This window comes from Callorhinus ursinus, unplaced genomic scaffold (assembly GCF_003265705.2).
Source record: "Callorhinus ursinus isolate GAN/ISIS: 27379988/994484 unplaced genomic scaffold, GSC_fseal_2.0 scaffold13, whole genome shotgun sequence".
Classification (NCBI taxonomy): domain Eukaryota; kingdom Metazoa; phylum Chordata; class Mammalia; order Carnivora; family Otariidae; genus Callorhinus; species Callorhinus ursinus.
In genome coordinates this window covers 44,914,194-44,929,792 of record NW_027397075.1, presented here as the reverse complement: position 1 = coordinate 44,929,792, position 15,599 = coordinate 44,914,194, and the positions used below count along the sequence as shown (strand labels likewise).

At 38.0% G+C, this 15,599-nt stretch overlaps 1 protein-coding gene across 6 annotated transcripts in view; it reads left to right on the top strand.

Annotated features, from left to right (window-relative positions):
- The window catches only part of KCNK2 (potassium two pore domain channel subfamily K member 2), a 223,208-nt gene that overhangs the window by 145,221 nt on the left and 62,388 nt on the right, over positions 1-15,599 (top strand). For all 6 annotated transcript variants that reach the window (XM_025878010.2, XM_073900170.1, XM_073900169.1 and 3 more), the window contains exons 4-5: positions 7,238-7,398; positions 9,702-9,888. In XM_025878010.2, coding sequence (XP_025733795.1) covers positions 7,238-7,398; positions 9,702-9,888 — 348 coding nt within the window. The remainder of the gene's footprint in view (positions 1-7,237; positions 7,399-9,701; positions 9,889-15,599) is intronic.

Sequence of the window (15,599 nt, the reverse complement as noted above, 5' to 3'; positions counted from 1 at the left end):
CCACCCTCCTCCCCTCCAGAAACCTCAGTTTGTTTTTCAGAGTCCATTATCTCTCCTGGTTCGTCTCCCCCTCTGACTTACTCCCCTTCATTCTTCCTCTCCTGCTATCTTCTTCTTTTTCTTTTTTCTTAAAATATGTTGCGTTATTTGTTTCAGAAGTACAGATCTGTGATTCAACAGTCTTACACAATTCACAGCGCTCACCATAGCACATATCTTCCCCAATGTCCATCACCCAGCCACCCCATCCCTCCCACCCCCGACCACTCCAGCAACCCTCAGTTTGTTCCTGAAATTAAGAATTCCTCATATCAGTGAGGTCATATGATACATGTCTTTCTCTGATTAACTTATTTCGTTCAGCATAATACCCTCCAGTTCTATCCATGTCGTGGCAAATGGCACGATTTCATTCCTTTTGATGGCTGCATGATATTCCATTGTGTGTGTGTGTATATATATATATATATATATATATATATATATATATACCACATCTTCTTTATCCATTCATCTGTCGATGGACACCTTGGCTCTTTCCACAGTTTGGCTATTGTGGACATTGCTGCTATAAACATCGGGGTGCATGTACCCCTTCAGATCCCTACATTTGTATCTTTGGGGTAAATACCCAATAGAGCAATTGCTGGGTTGTATGGTAGCTCTATTTTCAGCTGTTTGAGGAACCTCCATACTGTTTTCCAGAGTGGCTGCACCAGCTTGCATTCCCACCAACAGTGAAGGAGGGTTCCCCTTTCTCCACATCCTCGCCAACATCTGTCGTTTCCTGACTTGTTAATTTTAGCCATTCTGACTGGTGTGAGGTAGTATTTCATTGAGGTTTTGGTTTGTATTTCCCTGATGCCGAGTGATGTTGAACACTTTTTCATGTGTCCAAGTGGCTTTCTATTTATCCTATCACTACTTACTGAATAATCAACTCCTTCTGTCTTGACTTGAAATATATTTACCAAATTTTTATTTACATGCTGAGGTCCTTTTCTATGCTTTCTGTTGCTTTCATTCATTAGTTTGCCACATAGTTTTAGCTCTTAAAAGTATTAGATAACATCTTTTTAATTTGGAAGTAAACTTTGCCTCACATTAGTCTTCTTTTAAAATATTTATTGACTGTTGTTAATTTTATTCCAGATGAATTTTGGAATCATCTCATTAAGTTGTGAAATTTTTAAAACTATGGGACTTCGATTGCAAAGGTAGTAAATTTATTAATTAGTGGGGGAGAAATTTAATTTTGTTATAAATTCCCACACAGAGATATTCTATTTTTCTGTATTTTCTTCTTTGCCTCTTTCTAAAGTATTGTGAGATTTTTAGATTTATGTGTCAGTCAGTGAAGAAATACTTTTCAATTACCAATTATGCACTAGTTAGTAAGTCAGGAAGGTTTGAATTATAGTTGTAAAAAAAAAAATATATATATATATATAAATAATAAATCAACCTCCACTCATGGAACTCATAGTCAAGTGGGGAATATAGACATTAAATAAACTTACAAATAATTAAATAATTGCCAAGTATGCACAGTGCGTAAAGAGGGGTATTATTTATTTGTAGCATTAATAAATGATCCCAGAAAAATGGCCTGTTCACTTGAGACTATTCAAATGAGAGTGGCATATTTGGGTCTCCTGCTAGTTGATCCACTTACAATGGACTTATAGTAGCTTTCCACGGAAGACCTTTTCCTTAGAGTGATGTGAAGCAGCAGTGATAGTTGTTCTAGTGATGTACTCACATAAATATCAAGGGTTGGCCCATAGGCGTTGGCCTGGCTTCCCTCCAGATCTCTGGCACAGACTACATACAGTCTCTTAAATTTCACTGTATTTTATTCTGTAGCATATTGCTAACTATTAGGTGGCAGGGACGGGAGCTAAATTATACTGCTTGTCAATTTCTGTGGTATAAATATTCCTACCCTAGCTGATTCCAGGCTACCAATGTGAAGTCAGCTGACTTGTAACACTCCTGAGGATTTAATACTTGATCTCTCAAGTGAGCTCCAGTATACCCCCAACCCCAAGGTCCTGTCATCTGGTTTCTGCTTAACCCCACCTCCTCCAAAGTCATGCCCCATCCCTGGTCAGTCTTATCTATTCCCTCAAGCTCTTTGGAAGCCACTCCTTTCACTCTCTTATTTTATATATGTTATGCCATAAACTGACTTCTGCTCTCCTCAAGGGATTCATTTTGTTGTGAACACCTTAATTTAGGAGTTAAAAGAAAACAAAACTTAATACTGTTTCTTTTCCCCTTTCTTCTTGCTGTAACAATCCATTTTGCCCTGAGGCAATGAAGATGCTGCTAACTGACCAGGGAAAGAGTCAAGAAATTCAGACAATCACAAGGATTAATATTTTAAAAGCTTAGCATACTGCTTAGAATCAATGGATACCTTTCATAAATCCATGGATAGTATCAAGTTATTTAACCAGTGCCCACTCTTGGGTTAAAATGTGTGGTAAATCTGTGGAGGGAAGTCTCCTCTTAATTTATACAGGAAGAGAGGGAAGAAAGCATGAGGAACCATCCTCTGAACAGCCATTTCAGTCTCTCACCCAGCGAAATGTGTGGGGAATTGTAGGCATTCCCTTTATGTCAGAAAACTGTTGGGTCACTGTGTGTGTCTGTCCATAGGAAGTGGTCAGTGTGTGAAGGATGTCACCTAGGAGGCACAGATTCATCATAAAGCTCAGTATAATGGTAATGAAAGATATATTTGGAAGGCAAAACAGAAGACACTCAGAGAAGAGTCCTATCAGGATCCTTCATTCCTACTCCCCTTGGTCTCTCTTCTGCTACCTTTGACTTGGAGGTAGTAAAAATGAAGTACAAAGATGCCAGAAAGCACCGGTCTCCAATTTTTTGATCAATGAAAGGTAGATTGACTTTCCTTAGATTTTGAATTCTCTTTGGATCTTGGGTCATTGCATTGGTGATGTAAACAGGCTTTCTGAGGAAATCCTCTGTCAGCTTTTCTGAAGATGTTCCAGTGGCCTCCAGGCTGATTCTGAGTCAATGATGGATGAAAATTTGGAGGCTTTGTTTCTTATGCCCGTTTAACTTGCATGGAGCAGATCAAATTGAGCTCTCTGACAGCTAGACTTTTATTTTTTGAACATTAGAGCCTATTTATAGCAATGTCACAGAATTAAAAAAAAAAAAGTTGTATTATCTATCAATCTATCACAGCTGCTAACTTGGGAAATGAATGGGTGAGCTCTGGTGTGCTGCCCTGGGCAACTGCTCTGTCCCAGGGAATCCCGAGGGGCCTGGACAAATCCAAAGCAAAATTCCTCACTGGGTTTGTCAACACTGTTGCCCAAGAAACTCAGATAAAGTCATCATAAGAGAAGCCAGTAACTCAAATGATGAGGGTTTGGAAAAGAGAAAGGTAGAAATTTATTTCGGGTGCCAGCAGCTGGAGGAGGTGGCAGGTTCAAGTCTTAACAAGTGACCTCTCCACTGGTAAGATGGACACCTAGAGTTTTATAAGGAATGATTAGAGGCAAGGGGTTACATGAAAGAGAGCAGGCAGAGAGTGCGTGATCATGGGTGAGGGTTAGTAGGTGTTCAGCCCATGGTCATGGGCAGGGAAGGGGTCCTGTGGGGTGAAGTCTTCTAGGCACTCCATTGCAATCAGGGCTTTGTGGTCGGGTGGTTAGAATGTTTAAAAAGTGTGGTAAGAAATAAGCACAATGGACTTTAGTTAGAGCATGAGTTAAGCTGTCTTGTCTATTTCTGGTTTTAACTGTTGGACTCTACAGTTGAACAAGAGGGCTCACTAACAGTATCCCTTATTTTTCATCTCTGGTCCTTCCTGGTGGTAGGTTACTTCTTATGGATATAACTCTGAGGACCTTTGTCCCCTTAATCAAAAAGAGAAAATGGGATGGAATAGGATGACTCAGAATTCGGCCCTACCTCAGACCACGTAGTTATTCATCTGGAGAGGCAATAAAGAACAATGTTGGATCTTAGCAAGATTGTCTGGAATAATCAAAGAACCTATGTCAAAACAGTCCACCCTGCTGACTTAGCATAGCCTTCTTGTTCTTGCTACTCTGCTTATTGATGTTAGAATACAGAACAGGGTTGAGATTGTTGAGTTCCATTCTTGGATAGCATTCAGAAATAGTGCACTGTCCCAAATAGTTCAGCTTAAAATTTTTCCCTTAAAATTACCTTCATACAAGATCTCTGGGCCCTTTTCACACTTTCCCTGGATGTATCCTTTGCACATATTGTTCTGGTGTTCAGCACTCCAAGGCATTTGTAGATAGGAAGAGATGGGAGGCAAATGAGTTAAATGTGTAGATGTCATATGTGAAAAGTTGCCTTCCTCTATGCATGCTATTTTGCCAGTGCTCCTTCTAAAGAATGGCATCCACAATTTGATAGACATAGTGGAAAACACTGTGTAATCATGACCCCATTAATCTGGCTATTAAATAGTTTGCATACTGACTGGGCTAAATACATTGATCTGCTAATCTTTACTACTACCAATAGTATGATTAATGGTAATTATAATAATAATGATTATAGCACCTAAATATATTGAGCACATACAATATGAAAAATTTCCTGAGCACCTTTCATGTGATACCTAACTCAATGAGGGTATATAATAATAGCAATATACCTTTTGCCAAATGAGGATATAATTTACTGAAGGCCATGTATCTCTTGAGTCATGAATCCAGGAATGGTTGTGATATATTGCCAAACTCTTACAGAGTATTTATCCTTATTTTTATTTATTTATTTATTTGCAAGAGAGCACGAACAGGGGGAAGGAACAAAGGGAGAGAGAGAAGCAGACTCCCCACTGAGCAGGGAGCCTGATGCAGGCTCGATCCCAGGACCCTGAGATCACGACCTGAGCCGAAGGCAGATGCTTAACCGAATGAGTCACCCAGGCGCCCTTTTCCTTATAGTTCTTTCAATCAGTTAATTTTAGACTTTAAAGTAAATGCTTTGAAAAGCCATGATGTTTGCATACATTACTATATATCTGTGGTCTTTTTATTAGATGATCAGTATTTAACATGCTAAAAGACATTGGTAAATCCAAACATCTAACTCCATCTGATACAAACATGAATTTACCTTATAAGCTGTATGATATAAACATGCATGTTCCTCACCTCACTGAAAAGTTGCACTGAGATGACAAAACATGAAAATAGTGGGGGGATGAGGAGTCCACAGTGTGTTGAAGGCAGGGAGGGTGTTGAGGGAACCACAACAGGAATGGATTTGGGGATGATATGAAGCGTATGGATTCAGATGACAATGAAATTTGAATTAAGGAGCCCACATCCCAGGTACAAGCAAAACAGGATTCTAAAAAGAAATTTTTTCTAAGGGAGCCTCCTAAAGACGCCAAAATTAGAAGCAGAAGTGAGCCCATGGCCGATAGCCTGTAAATTAATCAAAGTTCTGTGGAACCACTAATCTTAACTTGCATAAGAGCTATTTCCAGTCCGCCTCCAGAATAAAGCTGTGACTACAATTTTTCAGTTTGGGAGGGAAAGCACAGTGAAGAAGAGTAAAGTTGCTAGGCAGATTTCAGTCCATGCATTCTCCACAGATAACATTTTCTAGAGATTTAGTCACCTCCCCACCTCCCTGGTATTGAGGGGGACACCCTTCTCTCCCTTCTACCTGTAAATGTCTCCTGCAAATGGTGGCCTGTATTCAGTTTTCAGAGTGTCTCATGTGTCCACAGTTTCTTAAAAATAACCACCTTAAAATGACCAGTATGCCAAAGAGACATATCTTCGGGTGGCAAAATTTGCTTCCCTAGGCCTTCGAAATCCTCAGAACATTAAAATAGTTAAATAATTTCAAGGTTTTGGTTTTTACTTTTTGGTACGTGCTTGAATGAAAACAGGATTATTTTAAAAGTTGTTATTAAACTTTAATCTTTAAATAACTTTAGCATATTTGAATTCCCTTAAGTCAAGGCAGTATACTCTTCTCAATAAATGACAATGAAAGCTCTGTAGTTAACAGTATTATCGGTATAGAGAGACAGAAGGAAATTTAATTAAAATATTGGCTTTATTACATATGTTACCCCCTTGGTTTTCATCATCTATTTTAATTGGAACATTAGCTGTACTTTGTAGATTATTGAAATGTTTGCTTATTGAAGTATTGTATATTAAAATCTATTTAAGAGGGATTCTTAACTAGTTGAAATCTGTGATTAATATCTTTTAATATTGGGGAATATCTGAATTACCCTTGAGGTTGTTAAAAAAACAAAAGTTAACTGAGTAAATTTGAGAATCTAACTGGCTTTATTAAATGATTCATGAATCAGGCAGCATCCCATCTAACAAGCAGAGGGGACCTCTGAGGAATTGTACAACACATAAAGTTTTTATAGAATAAGGGTGGGGGCGAGAAAGTTACTAACAAAAGAAAAGAATTTTCCAGGCAAGGTAGCTATCCCTGAGAGGGAAGAATAGGAGGTCTTATCAGGCAGATCACCTCATCTTCCTTTGGGGGAGGGGGTGATGGAGAGGGCCAATGTGGCAGACACTTTGCCTCTGATAGGAAAATTCCTGACTAGTTAAGGTTAAGACTAAGACTACATTAATGGGTGAAGTTGAAACTGCAGTTAGATGAGCTATTAATCCCCAGGTTGGGGATTCAGCCTAAGTGGTGCCATTTTGGGCCTGTGGTTTTGTAGCTGGGGCATAGGAGAGCAAGAGCACCTGGCTCCAGGGGCCCCAAACAGACCATGTTCAGACACTTGCTGCTGACAGAATCTGAAGGCAGAGAAATGAATGGTGGTGAAACCAGAAAGGAATTTATTTCAGTGAGGCCAATACCGGGAAGACAGTGGACTAGCGTCTCAAAAACCGTGTCCAAAAAACCAATAATACTTTCAGGTTTACATAGGAAAACGTGGGGCAAAGTGGGTGGGCACGTGCCGAAGGTTAAATCCATCATTGTCTTGGAGTCAGTTACGGGCAGGGTCTTGCTGGTTCCAGGCAGACTTTATGGCTTGAGGGGGTAGTGTCTGTCTCCTGCCTGTGCCACCCAAGCGGAAAGTTTGAGATCAAAATGGAGACACCCCAAGCCCTCTTTCAGTTTTCTTTGTTTTCTTTTTAACAAGGTCATATGTTTTAAACTATTACTCGTTTATAAACAACTGAAAACAATTTTTTTGTGTGTGTGTGTGTGTGTCTAGGATTTGGAAATATCTCACCGCGCACAGAAGGGGGAAAAATATTCTGTATCATCTATGCCTTACTGGGAATTCCCCTTTTTGGTTTTTTGTTGGCTGGAGTTGGTGATCAACTAGGGACCATATTTGGAAAAGGAATTGCAAAAGTGGAAGATACGTTTATTGTAAGTATAATAGCCTTTTAACTACATATGTTGTTTAATTTTTTTTAATAAAACTATCACCTCAAGTATGGTTAATCAAGTTATTGGGTTTTCCATAACCTTTCATATGCACCTTTATTAGCATGTAACTCACTTCATAGTTATTTTTATACTTAATTTGAATGAGTAAATTAGTACATGGGAAAAATCCAAAAATATGCAGAAATAAGAAATCTGACAATCCTGGGTTCCAATTCCAGACGTCTTGTCTTGCTGTATTCTCTTAAGCTAGTTATTTTACCCTGAAATCTCCATTTTGTCATTTATATAATGTGAATAATGGTACTGGCAATGGAGACATCACTTTGAGAGTTAGAGATAATAAATAAAAGCTTGGGGCCCTGGGTGGCTCGGTCAGTTAAGCATCCGACTCTTGGTTTTGGCTCGGGTCATGATCTCAGGGTCGTGTGATGGAGCCCCTAGTTGGGCTCCTCCCTCAGGGCAGAATCTGCTTAGGATTCTCTCCCTCTTCCTCTCCCTTCCCTTCTCCCTCCCCACCCCACACCCGCTTATGTGCATGCACTCTTTCTCTCTCTCTCTCTCTCCCAAATAAATAAGTAAATAAAATCTAAAATAAATAAATAAAAGCTTAACATAGCTAGTAAATAACTGGCAATACTTTCTAATTTAAAATTTGCTTTGGTACCCTTGTCCATTGCTGGTGACATTCTAAATTTATATAGCCTTTTTGTGAAGGACATCCTATTTAGCAAACACAATAAAGGTGATCATATAACTTATTTCAGTGATGACATTGATAGAAACTTATCCAAGGGATATAATTCAGTAGAACCAAAAGTAATATACATGAAGATGTTCATGGCTATATTATCCTCAATAGAAAAAAATAAGTATAATGAAAATGCTTTTATTAGAATGGTAAATGAAAAGTAGTAATAATACCACTATGATTATAAGCTTTTATTCCTGAAGAAAATTACCAAGAAAATAGTTGCATGAGAGGGTAGGATTATAAAGGATATGTTACTACCATCACCTGTATTACAAATACATTTTACCTGCTCTTCAATAGTCTTTTCATCTTTTCACAAATATTTCAACAAAGTATTTTACATTTAATTTTATTGATAAAATAAGACTACTGAGTATTGGTTTTCAATTTATAGTTCCAATTTTTAGCATTAGTTATGTTTTAAGTTCCAAATTCACTCAGATATTTCTACAGTTGGAATGGAGTAGGTATGATTATTCTAAAATAGGAGTTTCATCCTGTTCTGGGTAATATATTTTTCTTATATTGATCTTAAAAGTATCTTGTATTTTTATTCATTAAGAGGGAAGATTAGTGGCATCCACATGGTAATGCTGAATTATGCATTCATTCAACAAATTTTTTTTGCTTAATTTTTTTTGAGTATAGTTGACACACAATGTTACATTAGTTTCAGGTGTACGACTTAGTGACTTGACAAGCTTATGCATTATGCTATGCTCACCGCAAGTGTAGCTACCATTTGCCCCACTGCATTGCTATTACAATATCATTGACTGTTTTTCTTACGTTGTGCCTTTCATTCCCTTGACTTACTCATTCCATAACCGGAAGCCTGTATCTCCCTCTCCCCTTCACTCATTTTGTCCAATTCCCCCGCTCTCCCCCTTTCCCTCCCCTCGGGCAACCATCAGTTTGTTCTCTACATTTATACTTCTGATTCTGCTTTTTGTTTGTTTATTCATTTGTTTTATATATTTTTTTCAACAAATTTCTGGGTGCCCACTGGATGCCAGGTAATGTTTTTCATGCTGCATCTATATCGGTGCATAAAACACATCCCGTACCCTGGTGGTGAATACATTCCAGTGGTCATGAATATCAATACCAACTATTTAGTCCATGGTTCCATTTTGTGTATTTTCATATATTTCTAGAGTACGTTTGGCCCGCCATCAGTAGTATGCCTATAGAAGAGAAATATTTCAAAAGTTATTCAGGTAAACAAAGAGTGATGTACCTCTGAAATGGCATTCTCAGAGCAAATGTAATTTATTTTGAAAGCATTTTGCCTGTTGTAAAGCTATGTAAGGGTAAAGTAGCATCATCATTGGCATTGATTGTTTTGAGTTCTTTCTGCTATACCCAATTTTTATAAGACAATTGAACATTAATTATAAAAGGGAAAAAAATAACATCTGCACTTGCTAATTTGCTGAGAATGGTGTTTAAGGTGAGCTTTGTAGGTACGCCAATAATCAATAAATCTCCATCAGTTTCTCTCTCTCACTCTCTTCACTCTCATCCTTAGAAGTGGAATGTTAGTCAGACCAAGATTCGCATCATCTCAACAATCATATTTATACTGTTTGGCTGCGTACTCTTTGTTGCCCTGCCTGCGATCATATTCAAGCACATAGAAGGTTGGAGTGCCCTGGATGCCATTTATTTTGTGGTCATCACTTTAACAACCATTGGATTTGGCGACTACGTTGCAGGTAAGTTTTTCCTGGCACCGACCCTACTTGCCTAACCTGTGTCCTTTAGTTAGACTTTTCACTCGGGTTTGCAGCACAAATGTCTGTCATAGTTTCCCAGGCCTGCTGTCATGAGCGATGTGCCCCCAAACTGGGTGGCTTTAAACAAGAGAAATTCATTGCCTCACAGAATTTCAAAATCAAGGGGACAGGAGGAATATGGTCCCTCTGAGACTCTTAAGTGGCATCCCTCCTTGCCAATTCCAGCTTGTGGAGGAGGCCATCTGTCCTTGCCCGTCCCGCTGCATTACTCCAGTCCCTGCTTACGACATCACATGGCGTTCCTTATCTCTGTGTCTCTATTGCTGTGTCCACATTTCCCTTTTCTTATAAGGACACCAGTTATACTGGACGAAAAGCCCCCACTCTACTCCAGTATGAGTTCAGATGAACTAATTTCATCTTCAGATGTTCTGAGGTACTGGGAATTAGGACTTGAGCATACCATTTTGGAAGACCATTTAATCTGTAACAGGGACAGAGAGACAAAAGAAAAGTCATTCTGGGACAGTGGAGGTAGGCAGAAGGGTGCAGTTGACCATTTATTTTCATTCTAGGAAAGAAATTTAAGTTGCTGTTTGTTCAGAATCTTAGATTCCCCTGCTAATTTCAGAAACCAGACAATCTGCCTCTCATTTTTATTTTTTATGTATTTATTTTTCTTTTACTGTTAGACAAATTCGAGTTTATCTTTGCTCTTTTTACTTGGGCTTTTTCATGTCTCAGTTTTAAAAACACCTGCAAACTTCAGAAGATGTTCTAAGCTACTTAAGACCTTCTTTTTTCTAAGATATTTACCTTATTTAATTTTCAGTTCTCAGGACAGTATTTTTTTATGTTAACCAGTGTCCATACTTTTTATTCGTGTTTTTTGATATTTCCTTTTCTACATGTTATTACAATTGCAGTTTGCTTTATTGTTGTATCTCTTGGGTCTTAACTTCCTGTTATTTTAACTCTCTTTACCATTTATATTATCCAAATTATCATTATTGTTCTAATTCCAATTTTAAATAAATTATAATAATGGTGGTAAAAGTAAGCATGATGGTATTCTATCGTGGATCATTGTGACTAGCTCCTGAAAATCTAAACCATTCTTTTTTAGAAAATCCAATTTCAAGTATTAGAAGAACATGCTAAACACTAGAGTAGGAATGTGTCCTTAAACTTCACAGGATAAATTCACCAGCCTAATTTAGCTTTAGGAGAGTTTTATACTTTCAGACTGTTCTCTCTTCTTTCTTGTCCCAAAGTTCTTAAATGTTTTCAGAGAAAAAATATTTTGTGCAGTTCTATAAAATCTCAGAGAAGGCTGATAGTTCTTCTGCTTCTGTTGATTTGTTAATTATGGTTTAATCTCGCAAAGACCACACTGCCCTTGAAGATGGGGATGTTTTAATGAGGGAAGCCTTGTTTTTGGTCAAAAATCCTGCGCACACATCTCTGTACGGGATGGAGGCCCCAGAAAGGGAGGGGACATCACTCTGCTGGAGATCCTTTTGTTTTCTAATTAGCAAAATTTAGAGAAGAATCTCAGATATTTGTAGCTCCTTATAGGAGGAACAACTTCTGCTCTAAAATGCCCATTTTTCTAACCTCTGAAGGTGTATGGTTGGCTTAAGTAGAAGTGGAAAGTACATTAATACAGGAGAAAGTAAGACACAGTGAGATAAGATTTAGACTTGTGATATGTTAACCTTGGCCTCTTGTACCACTTTATAAATATCATTAACAAGGTCTTATAGCAGCTATGGAATATATAGGTATTTGGTGAGGAGCTTAAGGCCAACAGCTTTGCACTGCATATGCTATTTTAAATTTTAATTTATAGTTTTTATAGTAATACATTTTATTTATTTTTCAGCTTTGTTGAGATATAATTAAAAATAAAATTATAAGATATTAAAAGTGTACACTATGGTGATTTAAGTATACCTTATAAAAGGATTCCCACTGTCTAGTTAATTAATACATTAACATATCCATCCCCTCACATATTTATCTTTTGAGGGAGTGGGGAGTAGTAAGAACATTTAAGTTCTACTCCTAACAGATTTCAGTAATACAATACAATGTACATGTTATTTTAAGAAATTGACAGACTCTGTCAGTCCAGTATGAGTCCTGGTCTGGTTAAAAAAAAAAAAAGATTATGAATTAAAAAAAAAAGTGGGTGAAATCCTAAAATAATGTTGTATTTGTGACCACAGTATAAAATGGCTTAGAAAAAAAGAACAAATATTTTTACTTTATGGTTTTGTAGAAGGTAAAAAAAAAAAATACCTTTTTTTAAAAGATTCTACTTATTTAGAGAGAGAGGGAGAGACTGAGCACGTGCCCAAGCGGGGGGAGGGGCAGAGGGAGAGGGAGAGAGAGAATCTCAGGCAGACTCCCCGCTGAGCAGAAGTCCAGGGAGGGGCTCCATCTCACAAGCCCTCATGACCCTCAGATAATGACCTGAGCCAAAAATCAAGGGTTGGAGGCTCAAGCAACTGAGCCACCGAGGCGCCCCACGTATTTTTTTAAACTAACCTTAAGAGATCAACACTTTGAAACTGGCTAGATCATGTGGATCTCTTCATAGCCACTCTCTATTAGAAGAGCAGTTCAATGAGAACGTCTTGTGTGTATGAGTAGGGACCCCTTGCTAAATCCATTACTGTGATTTTATTTTTATTTTGCAGAGGAAGTAATAAAAAGCACTAGAAATAATGCCTTGCTAAAAATTAGCAAAGGAATGCGATGGGCTTAAAGTGACAAATGCTGAGAAAGATAAATTAGAGGAGAGTCCTTACATACCAGGCAGGTCCTTGTGCCCAGGGAGCGGTTTTGGAAGGAGCGTGTGGATGAGACAGATGTGGCAAAGGCTGGTAGGAAATGTGTAATTTTTGCAAGATTCTTTGGAAAAACGAAAATCTTGAGTTCTTTTTTTAAGGACCTGGAAAAGAATTGCCTCACTTAGTTCAATAGGGTACACACAGTTTTTGCTTCTGGGTAGCAAAAGTCTTTTGCTTCTGACTTTGTAAGAGTCAGCTATTGAGCAAAGGCAAGTATCCCATCTGGGAAATATCAGTTGTTTACTTTATAGAACCTTCCCCTTTGAAGTTCCATGTCGCTATAGATAGTACTATCACTTAATTTTGGAAATTTTGCCAAGGAAAAGCAGGAGGCATTGCTCCAACTTGAATCTTCTCGCCTTTCTATTGGGCTCTAAATCTCACAAGAACACAAAGATACACCTCCTACAATGCACACTCACCATATGATGCCCTTCTCATACCCTCCAACCCTGCTCTGAATGGAATGAAAGTTCAATCACATTGTTGTATTGAACTCCTTTGAAGATCAATTAAAGAACATACTCTTCAAACTGATATTATTAAAGGAAAATAAGTAAATTTTGGAAAGTGATGTATAAATGTTTAGGATACAAGTTGTCATCTTGGTGTGATTATTAGAAGCATCTCAAGAGCAACAAGTAAAGATACGTGGTGTTTTAGACCAGAACTCTGAAACAGAGAGCTCATCTCTAGGGTATAAGCAAGAAAGTCCATGCCAGGTATATTTTCTGCCATGGGAGGCAAACAGGACAGCTCCTGTTTCTATGTATTTTTAAGCTTCATTCCTTACCCTCTCTTCTTTGTACATCATAGTGTTCATGATATAATATATAAGAGCATAATAGATTTTTTTTTTTTTTTACTGAGAGAGAGCACGAGCGGGGAGGGGCAGAGGGAGATGGAGAGAAAGAATCTTAAGCTGGTTCCAAGCTCAGCAAAGAGCCTAATGTGGGGCTCGATCTCATGACCCTGAGATTGTGACCTGAGCTGCAATCAAGAGTCAGACACTTAAGTATTGAGCCACCCACACACCCCAAGCATAATAGATTTCTAATTCATAAATAAACATGCATTTAAATTTGTGTGTGCTTTTCACTCTTGGTAATATTGATTCAAAAGCATTTACAGATCACTAGTAAAGATCGACAATATTCAAGTGTATGTGACTGAAAATGGGAATTCGGCATTTGGTAATTTTTCTGCAAGAAGAGACCTGGAAAATTTTAATTTTATATTTATATTTATGCAAGGAAGGTGTTTTAGTTAAATGGCTGGTTACCTTAGTGGTTGGTGTGCGCTCCTTTCTGATGGGTTTTGTTCTTTCATTAGCTCTCGATGTTCTAGAACTAAAAAGAAGCCAGGAGCCCACGGGGTACTCCCACACTTACTTTACACATGAATAAACAGACCCCACTACTAAAACTAGTGCTTGCACACAGTAACCCTTCCTAAAAGGTGAGAAGAGACAGTCAATTATTTAGCAGATTGTCATTTACTTGATTTTAGCAGTGCCTGTAATTTATAGTCACATTATACAGGTAAGTTAAAGTTAATGGCAAAAATTATGTTTGAGAATTAACTGTTAATTTCCTGTGTTCTGTTTCTTAACTTTTGCCATTTTATTTTTCATTTGATGAAAAGTCTGGTGATAAGGTGTTAAATCATGCTTACGTGACTGAGACTGAGAGCTAAATCAGCTCTTCATTAAAACCTAAGCAATAATATTAATTATGTGGAAATGTGTGACAGATTGAATTCTATTTATTCAGGCTTACCTCTATGACTGGTCTTCCAGGTCCATTATTTTTTTTTATGGTTATTCTTCAAATTTAGGGAGAAGTCAAATAATTACCAAATATAATGCAATTTAAAATTCTTTTCCAAAGCTAGTATCTCCTATATATATATATATATATGCTCTTGGGGTAAGAGTGGGTCATGCAAGCCAAGAAAGACATTGCCACATATTGTTGAGAAGCTGCCTAAAGAAGTCCTCAAAAAACACCCCTTTTCATAAACCAGGTTTGTTCATAAGACATAATTTGAATGAGTGAAAGCCAGATGAAAATGTATAGTTTCACAAAGCAGTGTCCTCACATTACCTATTCTTCTAATAAAAACCAAAAATTTTAGCCAAAAATTTAGATGTTCTAAGAAATCCTCACGGTTGATCTTATGAAAACACATTTTTCCATCAGAGCATAAATTTATTTAGCCATCCAAATGTATTTTCTTGGAATTTGGATCAGTGAAATTTAGTATATTTAGTTGAATAATGAAATTTTCCATATCTGACAGGTAGTTATTGAAGGTGTAGGGGCCAAGGGCACACTGCCCCCAAGATGGGCCACTTTGGCACAAAGATTATTTCGAGTTAAAAGTAATCAAAACCAGGGGTGCCTGGGTGGTTCAGTCGTTAAGCGTCTGCCTTCCAACAGGTCATGATCCCAGGGTCCTGGGATCGTGCTCCGCAGGAAGCCTGCTTCTCCCTCTCCCACTCTCCCTGCTTGTGTTCCCTCTCTCGCTGTGTCTCTCTCTCTGTCAAATAAATAAATAAAATCTTTTAAAAAAGAAAGTAATCAAAACCCAACAGATGCAGGAAATCCTCTCTGCCTCCCCCACAGCTGCCTAAATATATTGGAGAGTCTACACCAGGAAGAGAGCTATTAACAGAGACTCCCCTTTACCTAAGAAACTTACCTGCATACTAGCACAACCTTTGTTTTTCCAAATATCTCCTCTCACCCGCCGGGAAATGGCCTTCCTCCCCTTTGTGTCCTCACACCCTTACCCCTCTCCTTGCTCGTAAAAGCTTCATGTTGCTTCATT